This window comes from Leucopleurus acutus, assembly GCF_964270905.1.
Source record: "Leucopleurus acutus genome assembly, chromosome: 3".
Taxonomy (NCBI): Eukaryota; Metazoa; Chordata; class Mammalia; order Artiodactyla; family Delphinidae; genus Leucopleurus; species Leucopleurus acutus.
In genome coordinates, this window is record NC_139145.1 from 43,600,708 (window position 1) to 43,615,975 (window position 15,268).

The following is a 15,268-nucleotide window of genomic DNA, read 5'->3' on the forward strand; positions in this document are numbered from 1 at the left end:
TTTTCTTCAGCTTTTTACATCCATATTACTAATAATGGGCTTCTGCTGGTATTGTTTGATCAGTTTGGACATTCACTATTGACCTCCTGTAATGGCAAATAGGGTTGGACTCTAGTGCCACCACCCTACTTTCTGTCTGCCCATCTTCCCAAGGAAGTCATATTTCAATTTTGTGTTAAACCAGTAGCCAGAGTTCCTATTATGATGATATGACCAGCATTTTCCCCTGTGAGTTTTGAAAGCATTCCTGCATTATTTTCTAGCTTGGCTATTTAGAAGACCAGTGCAATTCTGATCCTAAATCTTTTCAAGGCAATATGTTTTTGCTTGTTTTCCCTCTGGAGGTTTTTAATATCTTCTCCTTATGCCTAATATTCTTATATTTCATGATAATATACTATTTCTGTGAGGATCTTTTTATTCATGAAGTTTAGCCTTTGATTGGCCCTCCCAATCTGGAGACTCATGTTTTTGAGTTATGAGAATTTAGAAAAATATTTCTTTAATAATTTCCTCCTCTCAATTTTCTGTTTTAATATTCTGAAACACCCCTAGCTATTAGACTTCATAGATAGGTTATATTTTCTAGAAAATTTCCTTAACTTTATTTTTCAAATCTTCCATAAAATTTGGGGGTAAGTATAATCTTTTAAATTTCTAGGAGCTCTTTCTTTTTTCTCTGATTTTTCTTTTTTATAGTTTCTCTGTTTCTTTTTTTCTTGGAAGATACTAGTTTTGGGTTTTTTTGTTTGTTTGCTTGCTTGTTTTATTCTGCTCTCTCTGTTGTCTTTACATCTTTTTCGTACAGAAGGCTTTCCTGAAATGTCGAGATTCTTGGTTGTTTTTTCATATCTTAAAGTGACACCCTAAAAACGGATTAGCAGTGCTGCACGCATGACTGAGACTCATGTACTGGTGACTTTATTGAAGGGGGATTGGGTGATATTGTTGGGGGGCACCGAAATATCAGTATCTTTGAGTGTTTTATTTGGGCCATCAGTTTATTGAGAGATTAAATCACCCAGTTTCCTGGGAATAGGGTGGGAAAAGGATTCACAGTTTAGTGAACATACAGTGGAAAGACTTTCTTTGAATGCCTCTATTTTCATCCCTTCCCCCTGTTTTCTGGGTTCTCTGATTCCAGAGCCTCACCCAAGATTTGTATTTTCACTAATCCTTCAGTGTGAGAAATTTGAAGGTTTAAGGTTCATTTGGCTGGTGACAATCAAATGAAATTTTCTAAAACAATCTAGAACATCTGTGCATCCTTAAATTCCCTCTCTGGGGCTAGGTAGGAGTTGGCCACTGATATGCTTGGTCTCATGGTGCAATGCCATAAGCGTCACAGATCAAAGGAGGGTGTAGTGATTAAGATCACGGACTTTGGGATCAATCAGAAAATCTTGGCTTAAGTTCTGTTTCTACAATATTTTTGCTGTGAATGTCATTTACTTAGCTCCCTTAAGCTTCAGTTTCCTCACCTGTTAAAATAGAAAAAAATTTCTATTTCTTAGGGTGTGAGAATTCAATAATACAGCTCTATCATGTAGCAGAGTGCCTGGCATATAATTAAGCCTTCAATAACTAATGATGATGATTTAGAAAACACATCTGGTTGGTGAGCATTGATTTGATTCCTCCTCTAAATGATTCTGTGGTTCTGGATATATTGTTGAATCCATAGTGTGCAGAAGGGCCATAAATATCATCTAGTTCAAGCCCTGAAATCTAGTTCATGAATTGTCTTGCGTGCTCCTCTCCTTCAAGTGGTTTCACTAACAAGTGGTAGAATTGGGCCCAGACCTTGAGCCTGTTTGTTACCTGAGCCTGTCTGGTAACTATCACCATATGCTTCCTCTAGTGAACCTCTTTCCTTGCCCAGTAAACTCTAATGGTGTTTTTGGCTTATGTGATAGTTGATGGCAGCCCTGCTTTTATTTCTCTATTATCAGGGCGAGGGGTACAGGGGCTGGGTGAGGGAGAACCCAGAATGGGAGCAGAGCCAAATTCCCATCTAACTTGCCTTTGGCTCACATGAGGAGTCTGTGTGTAAACCACTGCCAGAGGGGAGAGTTAACTGCATTTTATTGTAAGCTGCATGGTAGCCAGGAGGACGAGTGCACATACACACAAGCATAGATGCTCACGTACGTGTAGGAAATCCCCCTATATGAGTGGACAACGGAGTACATGCATGCCCACACCATCACTCCACATGTTTGCACACACACTAATGGGCAGGAGAAACGTGCTCAGCACATTTTATTATACATCCCAGATTGAGGAAGGCCATTCAGGAGGGGGACAGGGAAGATTATGAGGCAAAACGAGAAATGAAACCTGAAGGTCCCGCCCTGTCAGCATTAACTGGAGTATAAGAAATGGAATTTGGACAGACAGACAGACTCCTGGGGCCTGCCAGCAACCAAAATGTCCAAAGGGCCTCTGATTCTCTGGCTGGTGATTGAGCTCCAGCGGCTGTATCTGAGTAAGTGTTCTCAGACCTTCCATCTAGGAGTCCCTGGAGGCTTGGCACCTCCCGGATTTCCATGGCTGATCTATAAAGGTGAAGTCCATTTCATTCCTGCGTCCACTCACCTTCTCTTGTTTGGAAGGTCTCTCCCTTTCTTTGTGACACAGGGTTTATCTTGAGACTTGTTTGGGAGTTTTAGGGCGGGGGTATTTATGTTCATACCAGGAATGGTAATTTAAGAAGAGACACAGAGATAAGGGGTCAGATAACATGGGGAAAAGAAATGTCCTTTGCAGGTTTTACTAGCACAATCAGAGCCAGGGGAATTTGTTCTGCTAAGACGCCTTATTATAATCCTTATTTTTCTCTTTATTTTTAGCAGTTTTTGTTTGCTTCTTGGTTTGTTTTATTTTGCTGGGGGTCAGGCGTCCAGGTGAGGTTTACCTTTTCTGCATATTGTTTCCAGGTTTCGGATGATGCAAATGTACACACACTAGGTGTGGACCAGTATAGACCTTCACATCCTGCTGCTATACAGGTGGAATGCTCTGGGCTGAGCTGAAGTTGCATCTTGGTCATTAACTTTTGACACTGGTGACTATGGCCCTTCCATGGAAGAAATGAGGGACTTGGAAAAGACCAGTTTTAACAATCCATGATTCTACAACTAGACAATATCTAATGTCCCTTGCAGTTTTAACACTTCATAGTTTCTGCACATGAATCTTTCAAATGTGCTGTGTGAGAAAACACCTACATTCCACGAAAAACAAGCCTTTGTCATACTGTTCTTTGTGCCTTTCTTTCCTCTAGAACTCCATACACCCTCAGGTCTCCACCTAAGTCAAGCTTTTCCTGACTACCTATAGCCTCCAAACTGCTTTAAGTGTTTCTGCTGTGAGTTCCTGTCCTCCCTGGAGTCCCGCCATTAGAGAACTTGTCGCCCTGTAGTAGTTGCTCATTTAACTGTCTCTCTCCCCAGATACCCTGTGGGAGTTAGTGGAATGAAAGCAGTTCCTTTCCCTTTCTTTATCATTGTTTTTGCCTGGTCTTTACCTTGTCCTGGGACCTGGAGGTGTGGAGGGTTTGGTGATGCTGAAAGTTGCTCTGGCCACCTTTCCGGCTACTGGCTGGACACTGACTGAGTGGGCTTCTCCAACCCTACTTGAAGAAGGCAGCACCTGGTTGATGAGCTGCTTGTTTTTCATTTGTGCCTTTTCTAAAATGACCACTTTAGAAGGCAGTGACTGCTCAGACTCATTGGTGATCAGAACTGAATGTGCTCTTAAAAGATGCCAGATCAAACCCTTCACTCTGTAGATGATGAAATTGAGACCCAGACTGGGGAAAGGCCTTGTTTAAGGTCACCAGCTAGAGGAGGAACCAAGCTGGCACCAGATCCTAGGTTGTACCCACCATCCTGGGTAATTCCCCAAAAGAGAAATTGATTTAATACCAATGATTCCTTTGCTTCAGATAATTTTGCAGCTGGAAAGAAAGTTTCTTATCATATCTCTAAGATCAGAAATGCTTGGTTATTTGTACTAATAATTTATTAATTTCATGTGGCATTTAATACTCTATCTCTTGTGAACTTGAGAACTATTTCTTTTTTTTTTTTTTTTCGGTACGCGGGCCTCTCACTGTTGTGGCCTCTCCCGTTGCGGAGCACAGGCTCCGGACGCGCAGGCTCAGTGGCCATGGCTCACGGGCCCAGCCGCTCCGCGGCATGTGGGATCCTCCCGGACCGGGGCACGAACCCGTGTTCCCTGCATCGGCAGGTGGACTCTCAACCGCTGTGCCACCAGGGAAGCCCTTGAGAACTATTTCTGAGGCGAGCATTATCTTCCCCCTTTGCCTTATGAGGATAATGAGGTTAGGATTAGTGTGGTTTTCCTCCAAAGAACACAAAAGCAGTAACTAGCAGAATAAAGTTCTCAGTGTAAGCCTGATGGGTGTTTTTCTGCCACACCTGCTTCCTCTTTTTAACATTAATTTTTAATCCAATGAGTAATACAGAGACACCCTTGGTGGGACAATTAAAATGTTATAAAGTTAGATCCCTTTTGACTACTGCCCTCAACCCCAGTCCCTTTCCTCTGATCATGGAGCTGCTGACACAATGAGTTGGGTGTATGTCCCACCAGCCACTTTTCTCTACGTTTACTTTCACGTGTCTGTGCCCACAAAACCTGCCAACTGGTTTATTTATTTTTTAAAATGGTTTTGTATTTTATGTGTCATTTTGAAATTTCTCCTTTTCGTACGTTGATAAGGCTTGGAGTTTTCATGCCGATGGATATACATCTGTCTAATTCTATTAATCGTGTACATTGTGGTTCCACGGAAGGACTGTGCCATAGGTTAGCCACTCCCCATACGCACACTGTTCATTTCATTCACACACATATGACACTGCAGTAAACATTTGCAAATAGGCTTCCTTGTGCACCTGTGCTTTTCTAGAGCCAATAACAAACCATAAAATTGCCCAGGCTTAGCGAGGTCACTTGCATGTTGAGTATTAACCGAAACTGCCGAATTTCCCCAGAGTGTGGCTGTACCAATTCACACCCCATTTCACTCCAGTTTACTCCAGTAGGCTAAGTCATTTCCCAGCTCCCAGTCTAGCCAACACTTCATATCATCAGCATTCTAATTTTTTGCAAGTCTAATAGTTGAAGTTTACTGATCACTCATATTTCCTTGTCTATGAATTGCCTGTTTTGTCCTTTGCCAGTTTTTCTTTTTTTTTTTTATTGGAGTATACTTGCTTTACAATGCTGTGTTAGTTTCTGCTTTATAACAAAGCGAATCAGTTATACATATACATATATCCCCATATCTCTTCCCTCTTGAGTCTCCTTCCCTCCCACCCTTCTAGCTGGTCACAAAGCACCGAGCTGATCTCCCTGTGCTATGTGACTGCTTCCCACTAGCTATACATTTTACGTTTGGTAGTGTATATATGTCCATGCCACTCTCTCGCTTGGTCACAGCTTACCCTTCCCCCTCCCCGTGTCCTCAAGTCCATTCTCTAGTAGGTCTGTGTCTTTATTCCTGTCTTGCCCCTAGGTTCTTCGTAACCATTTCTTTTTTTTTTTTTAGATTCCATATATATGTGTTAGCATACGGTATTTGTCTTTCTGACTTACTTCACTCTGTATGACAGTCTCTAGGTCCATCCACCTCACTACAAATAACTCAGTTTCGTTCCTTTTTATGGCTGAGTAATATTCCATTGTATATATGTGCCACATCTTCTTTATCCATTCATCTGTTGATGGACACTTAGGTTGCTTCCATGTCCTGGCTATTGTAAATAGAGCTGCAAAGAACATTGTGGTACATGACTGTTTTTGAATTATGGTTTTCTCAGGATATATGCCCAGTAGTGGGATTGCTGGGTCGTATGGTAGTTCTATTTTTAGTTTTTTAAGGGACCTCCCTACTGTTCTCCATAGTGGCTGTACCAATGTACATTCCCACCAACAGTGTATGAGGGTTGCCTTTTCTCCACACCCCCTCCAGCATTTATTGTTTGTAATGATGGCCATTCTGACCGATGTGAGACGATATCGCATTGTAGTTTTGATTTGCATTTCTCTAATGATTAATGATGTTGAGCATCCTTTCATCTGTTTGTTGCCTTTGCCAGTTTTTCTATCTAGTCTTTCCTTATTGAGTAGTAGGATGCCTCTTTCTATACTGCGATACTTGGGATAATAAACTGTTGGATCTCCAGTAGAAATAATTCTGTCCCACATTTTTTATTAATTTACCAAATATTCATAGGAACAAGCTCATATTTAGAAGTCATTGGTTTTTGGTGCATGTGTTCTGCATTGCTATCACAGCTGAGGTTGAAGACAATTTTATTTTTTTCCCTGGCTTCATGGGAGGCAAAATGGGCTTCCACAGCATGTACAACCTGTGAAACATCTCCATTGTGGCAAAGTAAAGAGACGATGAGTTTAGGGAAGGCTCCAGGCGGGTCTGAATTTGGAATGACCTTTCATCATGAGAGCAAACTTTGCAAAACCCAGCAAGTACCTCATCTGGCTTACTACCTGGGCAACTACTAGGGCTCAAGCTCACCTTCTCCCAGAGAAGGATAGCTGGAAGTTGCTGCCGCCTAGGGTCAGGGAGGAATACGGTGCTACTGGCCATGTCTTACACAACTTAGCCAACGGGGTTAACAGAGTTAGCGAACGGAGGGTCTTACAGGAGGGTACCTTGAAGAAAACCATGAGCAAAGAGATATGGGGATATATGTATATGTATAGCTGATTCACTTTGTTATACAGCAGAAACTAACACACCATTGTAAAGCAATTATACTCCAATAAAGATGTTAAAATAATTTAAAAAATATAAAAGGGATCTAGGTACTCAAGAAGGAGCAGGATGTCGTCCTGACACTGGAGCTATAGCCTGCCTGGCTCTCCTGTCAATAGCATGGTTTGATTGAGAACAATCACTGATGCTCAATTAAATCAGAGGGCTTAACATTTGCAGCAGTGAAAAACTTTCACGGACTCTCAGAGATGGAAGTTATCTTAGAAGAGGCTGTCCAGTGGTCCTCAAACAGAGTGGGTGGTCAGTGACATCAGAACGACCTGGAGGCCTCGGTTATGTACATTTCCATGGGCCTTGGCCTCTAAGATTCTGACTCAGGGTTGGGTAAGAAAATAGGTATTTTTAGCGAGCTCCCCAGGCCATGCTGATGAGCAGCTGAAGTTGGGAAACACAGATACTTCATTTTAAAAATGGTGCTATGTTCTATTTCATATAGCTAACATGGTCAACCTAATCACCAGCATCTTTATGTCACAGCTGCCATTCCAAAGAATTCCTGTGATTCCTTTCCAGTTCTAACATTAAAAAAAAAAAAATCCACAAACTCCACCTAAGTTCACGTTCTCTAACAACAAACAAATGGTCCAGAGCAATTAATTTCTACCTCCAGTACTAAAAGGAGAAGAGGACAATGGGATATAGTTCAACAGCCTGTCTCCCTGCCATAGCAACACTCTGGGGTGGAAGACAGACAGAGACCCATTTGAGGCATTCAAGTCAGTAGGAGGTGATCACTGCCTATTAAGATACACTGGGTAGAGTGCAGTTTTGGACCTGTTTATATGAGTTAGTGGAATTGGATTAAAGGGTCAGGATTTTCCATGGAGAATCTATTGTTTTATTGAATGGTACTTAAGGTCAGAGTTTTTTTTAGTTGTTTGTTTGTTTTGCGTTACGCGGGCCTCTCACTATTGTGGCCTCTCCCGTTGCGGAGCACAGGCTCCGGACGCGCAGGCTCAGCGGCCATGGCTCACGGGCCCAGCCGCTCCGCGGCACGTGGGATCTTCCCGGACCGGGGCACAAACCCGCGTCCCCTGCATCGGCAGGCGGACTCTCAACCACTGCGCCACCAGAGAAGCGCCGGTCAGGGTTTTTTTAATCAGCAAATCTGCTGTGGAGATGTGAGCAGACTCAGGCGGTCAGCTGTTTCCACTTGAGGGATGGCGGGGTGTGGAGTTAGGAGCTTAGCAGCAGCTAAGGGCAGGCCAGAATTTGGGCTAAAGAAATATATACACTACGACCCTCTTCATCTTCCTGGAAGTATCTATCTGCACAATCCCTGTAGAGCATATTTGAGAGATTTCAGTACCTTACAGCCTAGTTTTCTCATCTTTCCTCGCAGCTCCAGCTGTATCAGAGAGTGTCGTGAGAGCGTTTTGGGGTCAGTCGGTGACTTTGCCCTGTACGTACTCATCCTGGTCTCCTAAGAGCAACGGCATGTGCTGGGGCAAAGGCCAGTGTCCCAACTCCAAATGCAATGATGAGCTTCTCTACACCGATGGGAGAAGGGTGGTCTCGAGGAAGTTGCCAAAATACCAACTTCTGGGGAATATCCAGAGAGGGGATGTCTCCTTGACCATCTTCAACACCAACGAAGGTGACAGTGGTGTGTACTGCTGCCGCATAGAGGTGCCTGGCTGGTTCAACGATGTGAAGAGGAACATCCGCCTGGAGCTGAGAGGTGAGCACACAGGGGCTGTGTCTGGGGATGGAGAGGTTCACGAGTCATGGGTCATAGAGTCAGTGCATGGTGGTGGAGAGGCCGAAGCTGCTTAAGCAATGGGTGGGCAGATTACATCTGAGACATGTTGATGACCAGAGGAGCCACAGTCTGGAGCAGACACCTGTGGGAGCCAAAAATCCCACAGAAATGAGTGAGGGGTAGAGGGAACCAGTGAAATTCAGGGTCACTCTGAAGAGGGCAGCTGCTTCTTCTCTAGGGAATTGCAGAAATTTGGGCCCAGTGCTTTCAGATCTCCCACTTATCATGTGAAGTATATTGACTTTTGCCTGTTGGCAAAGATTTCACAATTTTAAAAGATATTGGATGAATGAGATAAAATGTGTGGTTCATGGATCAGCTTCAGTCCATAAGCCCAACTTCCAGCAGAGGGGAAAGGGCAGGGGATTTGGAGATAGTCACAGCAGTTTTCAGGTGATCGTTCCTTCTGTTACCATCAGTTGCTTTTGATGACATTTGAAATATGGTGGAACTCGTAACGATTTGAGCTGCATGGAGTGCAGCCTGTGGTTGAATTATGTGAACAATAGCCACTGTTCCTGCTGGTCTGGAATGGAGCCTCTCGAATTCAGCCCTGTGTTCAGCCTGCACCGAGGACGGAGGATTCTTGGGCTCTGTTCCTAACTGGACTGGCATCTATGAAGGCAGGTTCTGGCTAGCCAGGCAAGTAATAAGCTTCTCTGATGACTCTCATGTGCTCTGAAATTGAGAACAACTGACGGGGATGCTTCTAATTAGAGAACTTTCACAAGCATATATGAAAGTATACTTTTTATATACTGAATATATATATCTAGTATATTTTTCTCAACTCTGTGAGATAGAGGTATCATTAGGATTTGTTGAAGTTAAAGGATGCCAATCCAAGTCTTTGCTTTGCAAGCCTGATATAACCAGCTCTTACTCTATAAAATATTGGTTGAAATCAGCACTCTATGAGGACATTTCTAAGTTCACTTGAAACTAATAATGTCTTTCTGGTCCATTAGAGTTAGTGCAAAGTTGGCATATTTAAGAGAGGGTGGTATCTGTAGAATAACTGTTGCTAATGAACTCAGATTCAGATGTTTAGGGGGTGAGTGGTTTGGGCATGAACCAATCTTTAATATCTGAAAGAGATTACATTTTCACCCTATGTTACACTCTTTGGACTCACTCTTTTTAGATTTTAATTTTTATTGCAGAAAGAACACCTAGCATGAGTTCCACCCTCTTCATGAATTTTCAAGTGTACAATATACTATTGTTAACTATGGGTACAATGTGTGCAGCAAATTTCTAGAGCTTATTCATCTTGCTTGACTGAAATGTTACGTTTGGGCTCACTTTTGGTGGGATCATTCATTTACTCATTCATGCATGTTTTTGGAACACCTACTATGTACCAGACACTGTGGTAGGTATTAGATTTGTAGCAGAGAACAAAATAAATACCAGCCATTCCCTCGTGGAGCTTACAGTGTACTAGGAGAAACAGACATTCCATAACAATCAACAAATAAATGTGTAGTTAGGAAATGCAACAAATGCTATGAAGGTCAAGTATGAGTGTGCAAAAAATGTCGAATGCGGATGACCTCCTTGCAGAAGAGTCCTTTTAGCTGAGACATGAGGGTTAAGGAGGAGTCCATCTAAGGAAGAGAGGGTCTAGGAAGCAGTAGGTACAAAGTCCCTCAGATGGAAGGTCACTAATACTGTGGAAGAACTGAAGAAAGGCCAGTGGGCTGGGGAAAAGTGAGGAGAATAGAGTGGAGGCCCGAGATGGGAAAGAAAGAGCAGATCAGGTGGGGCCCTGAGGGTGAGGTTAGGGGTTGGGTCTTCATCTTAAGGGCAAGGAGAATCCAGTAAAGAAGTGTAGGTAGGGGACTGACATAATTAGATTTGTCATTTTCAAAGATTACTCTGGCCAGTGTGTGAAGAACAGGTTGGAAAGGCCAGGACTAGAGTTAAGACACCCAGTTTTCATGGGCATTTTAGTGGTCCAGGCTCGTGGGCCGGGTGAGGCAGCAGAAAGGCAGAGAAATGGACGGATGCCGGCTACATCTGTAGGGTTTCTGTCTTCCTCCGTCTCCACTTGGCACCAGACGTATCTTCTATTGGGTACAGGTCCCACAACCATGCGCTCAACAACCACCCATCGCTCAACAACCACCCATCGCCCAACCACCGCCGCCACCGCCGCCGTGACGACAACCACAGCTGTGCTTCCAACAACCACAGTCGTGCCTACACCTGACCTGCCAGCCACACCACCGCTTCAGATGAGAACCGCTGCTGCACTCACCACGACGGCAGCCACATGCCCTCTGACAACATGGGAGTCCCTTCATGAGGAAGACACGATACTTCTGACCCTTGAGCCTTCCACAGAAGGGCCCATCCTCACTGCAGGTGCCTGGTTCAACGGGCCATTCTTTCCCTTCTTCTGGTCAGATGTACCTTGGATCCCTTGGAAGAGGGTTCTCCTGCTGAATGGGGCAGCCCAGCAACTTACTCTTAGGTCTATGTGTGTGTGTGTCTGTGTATGAGTTTGCCAGGGCTGTCATAACAAATTCCACAGACTGGGTTGCTTAAACAACAAAAGTTTACTTTCTCACAATTCCGGAGGCTAGAAGTCTGAGATCAAGGTATCAGCAGGGTTGGTTTCTTCTGAGGCCTTTCTCCTTGACTTCTAGATGGCCGTCCTCTCCCTGTGTCCTCACATGGTCTTCCTCCTTTGTGTGTTTGTGTTCTAATGTCCTCTTTTTGTAAGAACACCAGTGATATTCTATCAGGGCCCATCCATGTAACATCATTTTTACCTTAATTACCACTTTAAAGGCACTATCTCCAAATACAGTCACATTCCAAGCTACTTGGGCTTAGGGCTTCAATGTATGAATTTTCAGGTAGGGCTGGGGCAGGGGTGGGAGGGGACCACACAATTCATCCCAAAACTCTGTGTGTATGTATAGTTTCATTAAATTGTTTCTTTTCATTGTTTTATGATTTCCTTTTTGTTGCTTTTTTTTTTTCCTTTGGGCTTTTGAAAAGTCAGCATTTTTGGTTCTCCAGTTGACCTCCCAGGAGTCTTGGGGACACTGTAAAGAACCAGGAAATGTGAACCTGGGTCAGACACCAGTTCCATCCTGCCGGGGCTTAAGTCCCTACTCAGGCATTAGAGATTGGCTGAGGAAAGGCCTCCAGATGCCTTAAAATATCCCTTGATGAACTGGTTCTACCTTTTCTTTCTTCCTTTCTTTCTTTTCCTTTCTTTTCTTTTCTTTTCTTTCTTTCTTTCTTTCTTTCTTTCTTTCTTTCTTTCTCTCTCTCTCTCTCTCTCCCCCTCCCTCCCTCCCTCCCTTCCTTCCTTCCTTCCTTCCTTCCTTTCTCTCTCTTTCTCTCTCTCTCTAGCTCCCTCCCTCCTTTCCTTCCTTCCTTCATCCTGAATCCTTCTTGATCCTATCTTGGAACTCTCACTGAATTACTAGCTCCATTAATTATGGGGGCTTATCAAAGCTCCCACCACGTTTCAACCTCTGATTCTGACGTAAGAATATTAGAAAAGAATCATGAGATAGCTTGAAAGCTTAGACGTTTCAGCTGCCTCAATAAGGCCTGGATTAATTTAAATAACTTTACAGTATCGAATTGGCTAATTCCAGTATACTCTGTGTAGTCGCCTAAGGTCCGTGAACCCTAAGCCAATTTTAATATGTAATTTTTTATTCCTTTGGTCTTTAAAATAATCATCTTAGAATTACTACGTTTGCAGTTTTTCCCCTAGATTCTAAAAATTACTTACAATCCTTGGAAGAAAAACTGAAAGAAACATAGAAAAGTACAAAGACAACTATAAAAATAGCCCCACATCCCACCACTCAGCACAAACACCTATTTTTAGCTGCCTTTTACCAAACGTTTTTTCTCTTCCAGACTCAGAAACTGTCCTTCTCCCTAGGACCTCTCAGAGAAGCACTGAGGCGACTTCTGCAGACACTGCCCTACTCACATCCAAAGGTATGTGGCCGGGGTTCTCTCTTTTTCTTTCCTCACTGTAGACTGAGGGAAACACTGAATAGCGTGTCACCAAGTCAGATGACTAGAGATGACTGTTGGGTCCTGTGTGCCATGAAGTCCACCTGGGACAAATTGGTATCAATACCGCATTTGTGGCTCATCCTCCCTATGGATCTGAGAGAGTGAGAGAGACCCATTGACCTTGATTTGTTTGTGCAGTTCTCCACGGTAGCACATCTCTAGGATATCTGCCTTTCCACTCTAGGTTGGGTGGCGCTCGGCTCTCTCATCCCCCACTTCCAAGCATACTGGTCTTCTGTGTTGAAACCCCGGAGGGTGTACTCACTTGACTCCTTGGCTGTTTATAGTGGAGGGAGAGTTCCTTCATTCATTTGTCCTTTCATCCATCCAGCCAGACTTCTTCAGGTATTTACTAGTGCCCAGGGGCAGAGAACACCCTGAAAATAATTCACAGCCTTGCAGGTGCTGGAGGGGCCAACCCGGGCTTGGTTATCAGTTGTACTACTTTCCCCTGGGGGCCTCTGCCCTCCATTGTGTAACTTCATGCATATAAAATCTGGACGAGTGCCTGGCCTGTTAGTAAGCGTGCAAAAGGTAGCTGTTACCTTAGTGGAGCTTATAATCAAGCAGAGGAAAGCAGACATCTATGCGGTAAATAAATCAATGCTTGTGATAATAGAGTATAGGGGGGGCCGTAAAATAGAGTGGTTCATGTGTGCGTTCTGGTGTCACACTGCCTGGGTACTAATCGTGCCTCCTCTCTGCTGTGTGACTTTGGGAAAGTTCCTTAATCTCTCTGGGCCTTGGCTTCCTAACTGGTCAAATGGGAATAATGAAGCACTTACCCTGTGTCTCTTTCTGAGGATTAAGTGAGAGAATACAGGTAGACGACTTAGAACAGCGTCTGGAATGTACTAAATGCTCAGTAAACATTAGCCCTTTTTTTTTTTTTTTTTTTTTTTGCGGTACGTGGACCTCTCACTGCTGTGGCCTCTCCCGCGGCGGAGCACAGGCTCCGGACTTGCAGGCTCAGCGGCCATGGCTCATGGGCCCAGCCGCTCCGCGGCATGTGGGATCTTCCCAGACAGGGGCACAAACCCATGTCCCCTGCATCGGCAGGCGGACTCTCAACCACTGCGCCACCAGGGAAGCCCAGCCCTTTTTTTTAATGACAGAAGTCAGTTTAGGGGAAGAGTGCCCCCCCACCCCACCACCTCCCCACAAAATAGGAAGACAGGCATCTACCTAAGTTTGTTTTCTCCTTTCCTTTGTATATTTTCCAGGGTCTAAAAGTTGGGTTCTCCAGTCAACACGCCAGGCATTGATGCGGGAAGCGAGTGACTCGGTGGTTTCTCAGCCAGGAGGTAGGGGGGTTGTGCTCCTGTGAGTGGTTTGCCTTTGGACTTGGGAACAATCTGTCATCTGCCTGCTTGTCTTGGAAGTCTGCTCTTTTGACTGCACTGTGGTCACGTCCTACATCCTCCCACCAGCTGGGATGAAAGTGAAACTTGCTAAAAGCATCAGTGTTGGCTCCATCCCTTCTCTGTCTCATTTCTGAAAACCCTCTGTTGGGATCTGAAGCTAGGAATGCTAGTAGGAAAAGTAACCATTCATTTTTCAAAACATTACTAATTTATTTTAAATTATGCAAATAGTACACCAGTGTAGTTTTGTTAGGGATACATTTTTTTAAAGCTATTTATTTATTTATTTTTATTTATTTATTTGGTTGCTCTGGGTCTTAGGTGCAGCGGGTATACTCCTTAGTTGCAGCTCACCGGCTCCTTAGTTGTGGCATGCATGTAGGATCTAGTTCCATGACCAGGCATGGAACCCGGGCTCTCTGCATTGGGACCGTGGAGTCTTAACCACTGTGCCACCAGGGAAGTCCCTAGGGATACATTGTTTTGTAATATCACTGATATTAGTTGAAGATGATCATTCTTCAGATCTTTTTCTATTCCCTTATGAGTGGGTATAGATATAGAAATATACAGTTGTGTTTTGTGTGTGGATTTTTTTTAAAAATGCTATCATATTGTGTGCAGCCTTCTGCATTTTTATTCACCTAACATTATACATTGGACCACTTCTTTTTTGGTCCATGTTGATCTCCATCACTGTGTTAAATTGCTGTATAGTATTTTCTACTATGGGTACTTATAGTATCCATTCCGCATTGAGGGGCACTAAGGTTGTTCCAAAGCTTCACATCATAAATACTCTGCAGTGAGGATCCTTATAGGTGTCTCCTTAGTGTTCATGCAAGCGTTTCTTTAGCTAGGGTGGTGACCAAGAAGGAGAAATACTAGGTTCAAAGAAATGTGTGCTTTTATTTTTTTATAAATTTATTTATATTTTATTTTTGGCTACGTTGGGTCTTCATTGCTGCACACGAGCTTTCTCTAGTTGCGGTGAGCAGGGGCTACTCTTTGTAGTGGTGCGCAGGCTTCTCACTGCGGTGGCTTCTCTGGTTGCAGAGTATGGGCTCTAGGCACGCAGGCTTCAGTAGTTGTGGCACATGTGCTCAGTATCTGTGGCTCGCGGGCTCTAGAGTGCAGGCTCAGTAGTTGTGGCACATGGGCTTATTTGCTCTGCGGCATGTGGGATCTTCCCAGACCAGGGCTCGAACCTGTATCCCGTGCATTGGCAGGCGGATTCTTAACCACTGCGCC

At 43.9% G+C, this 15,268-nt stretch overlaps 1 protein-coding gene across 1 annotated transcript in view; it reads left to right on the forward strand.

The window, feature by feature from the left end:
- Positions 1–2,430: 2,430 nt before the first annotated feature.
- The window catches only part of LOC309960502 (T-cell immunoglobulin and mucin domain-containing protein 4-like), a gene marked incomplete at its 5' end in the record, with an annotated part of 33,542 nt that continues 20,704 nt past the window's right edge, over positions 2,431–15,268 (forward strand). Inside the window, 5 exons of the mRNA XM_082837339.1 lie at positions 2,431–2,488; positions 8,175–8,513; positions 10,680–10,964; positions 12,489–12,572; positions 13,877–13,957. Of these exons, the coding sequence (XP_082693465.1) occupies positions 2,431–2,488; positions 8,175–8,513; positions 10,680–10,964; positions 12,489–12,572; positions 13,877–13,957 (847 nt within the window). The remainder of the gene's footprint in view (positions 2,489–8,174; positions 8,514–10,679; positions 10,965–12,488; positions 12,573–13,876; positions 13,958–15,268) is intronic.